The 10,448-nt window shown below is 41.2% G+C and overlaps 1 protein-coding gene across 1 annotated transcript; it reads left to right on the top strand.

The window, feature by feature from the left end:
* Positions 1-358: 358 nt before the first annotated feature.
* On the top strand, positions 359-2,437 carry SLITRK1 (SLIT and NTRK like family member 1; the record flags this gene model as incomplete). The annotated part of the gene is made up of 1 exon (XM_084226507.1): positions 359-2,437. One exon carries the CDS (start codon positions 359-361, stop codon positions 2,435-2,437), a length of 2,079 nt encoding a protein of 692 aa, XP_084082633.1.
* Between the last annotated feature and the right edge of the window lie 8,011 nt (positions 2,438-10,448).

Consider the following 10,448-nt stretch of genomic DNA (forward strand, 5'->3'; position numbering starts at 1 on the left):
CGGCAGGCGTCAGGGAGGGCGAGCGAGGAGGGGGATTTTTTTTCCTTCTACTTTTTTTTTTTTTTTTTTTTTTTTTTGCCTGCCTTGCAGTACGTGCCTGGATAGTTTGTGGATATAATTACTGACTGGAATCTGGGCTGTTGCAGTTGTGCGTGGGGGGGAGAGAGGAGAAAAGAAAGCATCCCCCCCCCCCCTCCGCCGACCCTCCCTGCTCCCCCACACACATTTTTTTTTTCCTCCCCCTTTGCTGGTGGTTCGGACATTTAATGTATTGAATGAACTGGAATTGCTTTCCGTGTGAGGAGGATGGTTGCTGTTACTTTGTGATGAGATCGGGAATGAATTGCTCGGTTTAAAAATGCTGCTTTGGATTCTGTTGCTGGAGACGTCTCTTTGTTTTGCTGCTGGAAACGTTACAGGGGACGTTTGCAAAGAGAAGATCTGTGCCTGCAACGAGATAGAAGGGGATTTGCACGTAGACTGTGAGAAAAAGGGATTTACCAGCCTGCAACATTTCACCGCCCCAACTTCCCAATTTTACCATTTATTCCTGCATGGCAATTCCCTGACTCGACTTTTCCCTAATGAGTTTGCTAACTTTTACAATGCGGTCAGTTTGCACATGGAAAACAACGGTTTGCATGAGATTGTTCCTGGGGCTTTCCTTGGGCTGCAGCTGGTGAAACGCTTGCACATAAACAACAACAAGATCAAATCGTTCAGGAAGCAGACTTTCCTGGGGCTGGACGATCTGGAATACCTCCAGGCAGATTTTAATCTGTTGCGGGATATTGACCCGGGAGCATTTAGGGACTTAAACAAGCTAGAGGTGCTGATTTTAAATGACAATCTCATCAGCACCTTGCCCCCCAACGTGTTTCAGTATGTGCCGATCACCCACCTCGACCTCCGGGGAAACCGTCTTAAAACCTTGCCTTACGAGGAGGTCCTGGAGCAGATCCCAGGCATTGCTGAAATCCTGCTAGAGGATAACCCCTGGGACTGCACTTGCGATCTGCTGTCGCTGAAAGAATGGCTGGAAAACATACCTAAAAACGCTTTGATCGGCAGAGTGATTTGTGAAGCTCCCACTAGGTTGCAGGGCAAAGATTTAAATGAGACCACAGAGCAGGAGCTGTGTAAAAAGAACAGAGTAGATTCCAGCCTAGCTGCTCCCCCTGCCGAAGAAGAAACCTGCGATCCTGGTCCCATTCCAACCCCCTTTAAAATACATGGCAAAGAAGACCCTGCCACGCCAGGATCTGCTCCAAACGGAGGTACAAAGATTCCTGTCAACTGGCAAATCAAGACCAAACCCACTGCTGCCGTGTCGACAGTGAGTGCGAAGAGCAAACTACCAGCAACCTTTTCCTGCCCGCACATCTGCAGCTGTGATCAGATCCCTGGCTCAGGTTTAAAGGTTAATTGCAATGATAGGAATGTGAGCAGCTTGGTGGATTTGAAGCCCAAGCCCTCCAACGTGCAGGAGCTGTTTCTGAGAGACAACAAAATACACACCATCAGGAAATCCCACTTTCTGGATTACCGAAAACTTAATTTACTCGATCTGGGCAACAACAACATTGCCACCGTTGAGAACAACACCTTCAAGAACCTCTTTGATCTCCGATGGCTCTACATGGATAGCAATTACTTGGACACCCTGTCCCGGGAGAAATTCGCTGGGCTGCAAAACCTGGAGTATCTGAACGTGGAGTTTAATGGGATCCAGATGATTATGCCTGGCACCTTCAATGCGATGCCCAAACTGAGAGTCCTCATCCTCAACAATAATCTGCTGAGGTCTCTCCCAGTAGACGTGTTCGCCGGGGTCTCGCTTTCCAAGCTGAGCATACACAACAATTATTTCATGTACCTCCCGGTGGCGGGGGTGCTGGACCAGCTCACCTCCATCACCCAGATCGACCTGCATGGCAACCCATGGGACTGTACTTGCCCTATCGTGCCTTTCAAACAGTGGGCAGAGATGCTGCGCCCCAAGGTGATTATGAGTGACCTGAGGTGTGAGTCCCCTGAAGATTTCTTCAAGGAGGATTTCGAGTCTCTCTCTAATGATGTGATTTGCCCTCAGTTAAAAATCTCTCCCACATTAACTTCTACTAACAAAAACAGCACCGGGTTGACAGAGACAGGTACTCACTCCAACTCCTACTTGGAGACCAGCCGGGTCTCTATTTCGGTGCTAGTGCCAGGGCTTCTGCTGGTTTTTGTGACCTCTGCCTTCACAGTGGTTGGCATGCTGGTTTTCATCCTGAGGAACAGAAAGCGCTCCAAGAGGAGGGACGCCAACTCCTCTGCATCTGAAATCAACTCCTTGCAGACGGTCTGCGACTCGTCCTACTGGCACAACGGGCCCTACAGCGCCGACGGGGCCCACAGGGTGTACGACTGCGGCTCTCACTCTCTGTCGGACTGAGGCGGCGGGCGGGGCGGGGACGGCCGCCACCCGGGACCGGCCCTTCACGCGCCGGCCGGGGACAGCTCTGCACCTCCGCTGCTACCTTTTGTGAGAAGCGAAACACACAGACACACGTACGCCCTTCCTCACGACCCCGACAGCAAGCGCCGAGGCCCAGTGGGCGGCGGGGGGAGCCCGGCGCCGGAGCGCATCCCTGCGGCGCTGCGCAGCCCGGCGCGGTGCGCGCATCCCCCGCCCGTGCGCGGCCGGAGCGGCGACAGACAGACGAGGAACAGCTTCCTTCGGCTCCGGCAGGGCGAAACACGGCTCTTGGTTTTGTTGGGCTTTTGTTCAATTGTGTTGGGGTTTGATTTGCTTTTTTGCCCTCTTCCCTTGTGGACCGACCCCTTTCCAAGAGGCCGGGAAAATGCGGGGAGCAGAGGACTGGTGTTGGCCTCCTCCTGACAGGAAAGCAGGAGTGGAAAGTTGCACGAAGGCATGAATGTAATGTAAATAAATGACTCCGACTCCGAAACAAACAGACAAATGGACAAAATGGACAAAAAAAAAAAAAGTGCTGCATGGCTCGCATGGATACAACGCACCCCAGGGACGCTCCAGCCCCCGACTGGAAGCAGCGTCTAGTTCACACCATCATCCCTCTTACCTGATAAGTCCCTTCGTATCAAACCTTCTATATACAAAATACAGTATAATAATAAAAAGTGCCATTTCGCCAGTTTTTTTTTTGTGTGATCAATAGGCAGTAGAGATCGTACTTTTACCGTGGAGAAAAATTGTAAAGATTTTATTTAAGACATAGTTGCATGAATATTCTCATTGGATTTTTTTAAATTTTTATTTTTATGTCTAAGTGGGAATTACTTTGCTGGGAGAGATTTGCTTTGTTGATAATGGGTTGTGTTTCATTTCTTCAGGGGAGGTGGGGAGGGTAGGCTTTGGTTTTGTTTTTTCTCTCTTCTTTTTCAATATACATAATCAGTATTGCCTTTCCATCTGAATGTAAAAATTAGTACCCTTGATTTCTATTATGGTAACAGTGTAAACATACAAGAAAAAAAAATCCAAGGCAGTTAAGCATGACCAATTAATGTCACTCTAGCGCTTAGGCTGCAAAGTTTAATGGTAGAAAATTCTGTGCTGTTGTAAATCTTACTATAACTTGAGGAAAACAGAACTGAGGAAGCAAGTGAAACTTACTAATTCTATTCGAGGATTTTATAATGGCATATTTTTTCAGTATTAAAGTGAAAATGTTTTCAACTCCGGGTCCTTACCATTTTTCCAGCATCCAATTCTTGCAAACGGGTTACTTGGGTTTAGGGGACAGAGCCTCCTTTCAGTGCTCTGTGTGTGTGTCTCTTCCTCCCTCCCTCCCTTCCTCTTTCTCATTCATTCACAGGCAGAGGCACAAACACCCTTCCTTCCCCCCTTTCCCAATGTAAATAACACACAGAAGTTTCCTGCCTGCCTCCTCCCCTCTCCCTCCCCCTCTCGCCTCTTTTTTTTTTTTTTTTTTTTTCTAACGAGGCGGTGAATCCCTTTATTAATACTGTGAATCTCATGCTGCTGCCGCTGTTGTCACCGCCTTTGCTGCACACACTGCAGATATATTAGGGATGTTAGTGGGAATTTGCTTTAAGTGCCTCTGCCCAGCTTGGTCTCATTTAGCTGGAGCCGAATTTCCGCGGCCAGAATTCCCGCCCGGGAACAGCTTGCCCGGCGGGGCAGCTGCGGGCGGCCGGGCTCCAGCAGCTGCCTCCAGTGGGAAAAACTGATTAGCCCGCAGAGATTTTCCCGTTCCTGTACTGGGTACCTCCACTCTTTGATATTAAAAGCTAAAAAAAACCACGGCGCAGTGCTGCAGTTGGACTTCAGGCAGCTCGCCTTTGATCCCCTTCCTGTACGGGAAAGTGCCCCTAAACTCAGTCAAACCTGTAAAGGCAAAAGTCTGCAAATCACTTGTAACTCACAGCTCAGGTCCCAGTGGAGATATGGAGAATTTCAGTCACGTTGCTCCTGGCTTTCTCCAGGCAGAGAATCCTTTTAAAGAGTAAAACACCATAAGGGACTTGCTAAACTTCAAAACCTGATTTGGTTTGCTTTATAGAAAATGCCCACCTTTGGGATCTGTGAGGAGAAAACAGACAAACATACACATTGCAATAGATATGCTCTTAAAAGCGAGGCAGAAGCCTGATTCCAGGTATTCATGAAGAATTAAACATGGGGAATACATAATTCCTCCAGAATCCTTTATCACTGTGGAAAAATCTGCAGTCTCCCAGAAAATACATTGAAGTTTGGTTGTGGAGCTCTGAAAATGGCATGGCCTGCTTAACTATACATACCATTCCTATTTCAAGGATCCTTCTTTATTTCACCTTGCTGCTTCATTAGACAGATTGTTCTGCCAGGACACTCTGTGTAAGACAAAGTGATGACGGTAGAGGCACTACTTTGCCATTGTGCAATCCACTGTTGAATAGTTTGAGAAGGAAAAACAAATGCACTTACATGTGAGCCAGTAAATCTGTCCTTGGGAGGCCATCAAATTTAGCATAGAAAGAGTCCAAAATAACCTGTTTAGGTATGAGTTAGTGCACCCTTAGAAGACTACCTAATTCTAGCTGCCTTCTTTGTGATATTGTAGTGATGAATTTGAATAACTGAGAAAATTGAGAACACATCCCATGCTAAGAAGAATGATAATTACATTAGAAGCACTGTAACGGAAGTTAAAATAAAATGCATAATAAATTAAAATGTCAAATCACTGACTGAGATCAGACATACATGCATTTCAGAGAATATAATGCTAAATATGTAATTTTAATTTGTCATCATTGAAAAGCAGCATCAAGTTGGAAATTTGCTGATTTAGCTTCCTAAAAGGTCTAGTTCATTGGCATACCTATATAAAAATGTCAATTCAACTGAAATGTTGAAGACATGTATTTATCACTCGGTTTCTAGATTGTGGGAAAATGACAAACTGGAATTTTCTATGTCATTTTCGGAGTTTCACATTCACAGGATACTTTCTTCCATCTTGCAGACACTTGCCCTTAAGACACATAGATCACCCAACTCTCTGAGATGACGTAATAATTACCAGGCCTTGAATTACAGTGCTTATCTTATTTACACATTTAACACTTCCATGATTTTTTTTATCAAACGAGACACTCAACAAAAAAGAAACATAAGAGAAAGCGAAGGGATTATTGAGAATGTTTTGAAGAGGAGTGGAGTTCAAATAGATTAAATATGTTCAGCTGTACTGCATCAACAGCAATAACCAAAAAGTAGATGTTTTATTTGCTGATAATGACTGTCAGGATATTATTTCTACCACTGGAAGCCTATACCATGCTGTGTCAAAATTAGCATTTTTTTTCCTGCTAACTTAAGAATCATGTAACTTCAAGTGTGGTATATATCACATTAAGTTACTTATTGCTTAATCATCACAGCAAAGGCATTTCTGTTCTTTCAGAAAAGGCAGAAAAGAAAGAGATTTATTATTTAGCTAGTTTAAAAGGGTTGTTTATGGTTTGTTTTTGTTTCTGCAAACACTTCAACTAAGAATAGCTAGAATTTAAACTGTTGCCATAGAAATCCATGCCTTTATACATGGTAGCCTCCTGCATGCCATTGCAGAAGAGTGAACGGAATTCTAGAAGAAACCTAAAAAAGTTTTAAATTCATACCCAGGATGATGTGTGTCATTTTGAGAAGAAAGTGTGCTGTTGGAACTGCATAGAAATGTGTTATTATGTTTCTTTATTAAATGTATTGGCTGTGTCAGGTTATTTTATAACTTCAGTGCAGTTGCATTCAAAATACAGTTTCAGATCTGATTGCAAACTAAGTGATGTAATCTTTGAGGGGGTTTACTGTTCAGTTAGAGTTACAGGGTTTTTTTTTTTTCCTTAGTGTTTTATATTTAGTTGTGGGGTTTTTTTAGCAAGAGTGGGGGCAGATGTCATCTGATGTAGAAGAAAAGGCTTTGTGTACTAGTCTTTACTCAGGTAGAAAAGCCATGAACTACACTGCAAAGTGAACAGAACATTTCACATTTTTTCAGGCTGGTGGCAAAACTCATTATGGTGAAAATTAGGGCAGCAAGAGGCTGAAAAATGCTAATCCTTCCCAACAGAATAATGTCTACCTTCCATTATCCATGAAATGATTTTTAGGTCTCACAAATATAAAAGTTTCCCAAAGACAAGAAACTCCAAGTAAAGTTACAAACTCTTTCCCTTTGTATTTTTGTCAGTGTTTTCTTAAGTTGCAAAAGACAGCAGGAGTTTGAGAGTAAATGAAAGACCTTTAAATTGCTCTTTTTTTTTTTCTGTGTAACCTTCTCCAAGGCTTCATCTGGGGGCTTTCTTGGAAAATGGTGCACAAGATATAGTCAGATCTTTAACATCTTTGCTTTTTCTTATATTTGGAGTTTGAATCTACATGGCAGTTGTTTTGTTCTATACCAAACTCTGTAATTTTGTGAACTTTTTGAATCAGAGAGATTTTGGCTACATTTTTATTCATACATAATCAAAAATGGGCACTCTTAGATGTTAAAGGATCTCTTTAGGTAGATCCTTCTGTATTAAGTAAAGTTCTCAGAGATGTATGCAAATAAGATGGGAAGTAGGACAATTTCTGTGGCTGAATATTATTCAATGTGCTTGTGCAGTCCAAATTTGTGGGTTTTTTATGATTTATGGAACAGAAATTTCCAGGCATTTAGCAGGACTTTGGAGTATTTGACTACTGCACAAATGCTTTTTTTTTTGTATTTGGGAAGAAGTCAGAGGGTGAAGAATTAATAGGTTGGGTTGGTAAGATATGGTTGTCCTAATAACATGCAGATGTTTCTGTTATCTGTTTAAAATTATCAATCTGTTTAAACTGTATTAGAAGTGCAGACACGACCAATCAAAATCACAAGAATAATTTTATTTTACTCAGTTTTCCCCAGAGCAATATTAACACTGAAAGAAATTGGGACAAAAAATGTTGCAAATGTACAATATTATATTACATTCTTTATGATTATGTTTAGCAACAGTACCTTAATGAGTTAACTTGTAACAGATGATGCTATTTAACATAATATCTGTGAGTTTCAGAAACCTTTACAATGGTATCTTTTTGGGTTAAGAAATATAAATGAGATCCCTCAGTATTACTTCTCCAAGATTAATTACCAGGTCAATGAACATATTGTCATGCTGAATGATTCCATTTACTAGTTAAAGCTCCTGAATCAATTTTTGTGAATGCTTCCTATATACATTCTTCAGTCATGTGAGAGAAGAACAGTCACTAAAGTCCCCTGGAAGGAATTAGTCTCTTGCATCATACACTTGAAGACTAAGATCGAAAATTGATAGCAAAGAATGGACAGAAAAGCCCATTGTAGAACACACTCGGTTGACTCTAGGTGAATGACTGCTTAAACTACCATTATTCATTGGTATAAGTGGCACAAAGTGCCCTTGGCAGAAAGCACTGGCTCCAAGGAAACATTGGTACCATCAGAATTCCTCAGTACTTCTCCTGTTCTATTAGGTAGTCAGATTGATTCCCCTCAGCTACTTTTCAGTTAAGCCACTGGAACAAATTCTCTTAGCTATTAATGACTTTTGATGATGTCATGAGCATTCAGACAGACCCCTCAAGCTTTGGTCTCAAAGCATGTCTAACCATGGGTTGTCATATTTGGTTTGTGTTACTTTATTTCATTTCTGAATCAACTGCATCTCTTGCAAGTGGAATTTAAGCAAATAGGACACACTAAAAAGCGACTTGAGGAAAACAAAAGAATGTGAAGATAACGGTTCTTTTAACTTTAAATCAGGATTCAAAAAGTAAAGAGGAGCTGGTGCAATATAGAACTCCCTGAAGAAATTAAGAAGCAGTATAGTATGGTGGAAAAAATTAGGAATAGAACTCATTTTCTGGATTACTATTTGACATGGAATTGGGTGGTGTATTTCTCACCTAGTTTGATGGGCTTGAATCACTTGCCTTAACAGTCAGTAGTGCCCTAAGAGGTGTCCTGGAGCATCTGAAGAGTGTGCACGAGACTAATAGACACAAAAAATGAACTAGGGCGCACTAGAATATTTCTGGAGTGGCACCTGGACTCTAGGATACATTAGGGCATTTGAAATAGGAGTAGACCCCTGCGTGGGACCTGCTGAATTGAATTCTTGATCTACCCTGAGAGCCTGGTGGGTTGGGTCACTTGGTACACATAAGTAATTTGAAATATCTTGATTCAAATAGGTAATTTGAAAAATCTTGGTGCCTGATGTGCTGACAAAAAAAACTCAAGCTTGTTGGACATATGATCAGATGGGACCCAGACAAGGTACTTTAAGACACCACAAAGGCACTGTGTGTCTATGGAAAAGCAGAGAAGTAGCTCAATGAGCTAAATGTAGCTCAGTTACAGACACCTGTGCTGCAGATAATGAAATGCATTTGAGAATTAAACCAAACCCTTGAAACTACATTAAATAGGTTATATCAGAGACGGTTTGCTGAGACATGACAATTTTTAAAGGATGACCATTATTTCTTAGAGGTTATTGCTAGATAACATGAGATAGATACATGTGGACCTCATACTCTTTCCATCTGTTTTTCTAACTTGGGTTTTATTTTTGTCTTTCCAAATTGCTAGCTCTTTGACTTTGGGTAGGATACCTAATAATTGCTTTTGGATAGGATACCTATTTTTGCTAGCGCCATTAGAAATTGCTATAGTATGTAATAACTATAATAGTAACCTCTTATAGGAATATAGGGCTCAGGAAGCAAAAGTATAACAACAACAACACAAAAATCCTGTCAGTTATTGCTGATACCATAATAATAAATAACAGGTTCTTGGGTCAAGCTTGAAATACAAATGAGGCATACAGTACTCCAGGGTTATAGTCATTATTGAAGTCATTAAGCTCATCACAATGAAAGATAAATGTTACAAATGGATGAGAAAATGCAGTGGAAATTGTTTCAGAAAAAAGAAAGTCTAGTTTATGAAAATAGAATGCAAAACTGTTAAGTGGATTGTCACTGGAGGTTTGAGAAGAGGAAAATATAATTTAATTATGGACACACAGTAACAACTTATTCACATGAGAGATCTTTAAGGGCAGACAGATGGTAGGAAAGTTTTAAGTGCAGGATGTAGAATATGTAGCTAGACTCTAGAGACTATTACTCAATTGCCCAGGAAAAATATGGCACCACAAAGTTGGCAGCATTGTGTACTGGGCACTTTGCAAGCAATAAGGGCTTCTAGACAGAAGTGCCAAAACATACCTTGGGCACAAAAGGGGAGAATGAAAGTACAGAACAGTATAGGATTTTTTTCCAGTGTTGCAATTTGGGAAGCAAATGTTTCAAAAAGAGGTAACTTGTTTATAAAAGTTGTTTTTTGAGGTGTCTTTATTGTGAAGTTGTCTCTATCTTAGGTTGCTTGTTAAGGAAATGTTGACAAATGGGGTGGTGAAGATCATGGTAGTTGAAAAAAAGTGTGTGTATGAAATTATTATCCTTGGCTGGAAGCATTCCTCAGAAAGCAAGGTCAATGGATATGTCTAAACTGCCAAGACAGAAACAATTTTCTAAATTTTGGGGTACAATTTCACTGTTGCAGTAACCTTAGATCCCTACCAGAAATTGTGTTCTGCCCAATGATATTATGTGTGGCAGGGAATAATGATATTGATAGTAGGAAAAATAATGAAGACACCTTTTACATTTAAGGGCTTTCTGGTTTGGAGTTTTGTTTGTTTGTTTGTTTTTTCTCCATCTTTTTTGAAATTTTTTTTGTCTTTTTTTTGTGTTTTAATTTAGATATATATATATTAATGTAAGAACATGATGCAGAAAGAAAACTTGACAGAATAAGAATGAACAAAAAGATTGCAATAAATACAATGTTAGGCCCTACAGATTTGCTGAAATTTTTCAGAAAGAAGAA

The sequence above is a fragment of the Fringilla coelebs genome, assembly GCF_963513975.1.
Source record: "Fringilla coelebs genome assembly, chromosome: 2".
Lineage (NCBI taxonomy): Eukaryota > Metazoa > Chordata > Aves > Passeriformes > Fringillidae > Fringilla > Fringilla coelebs.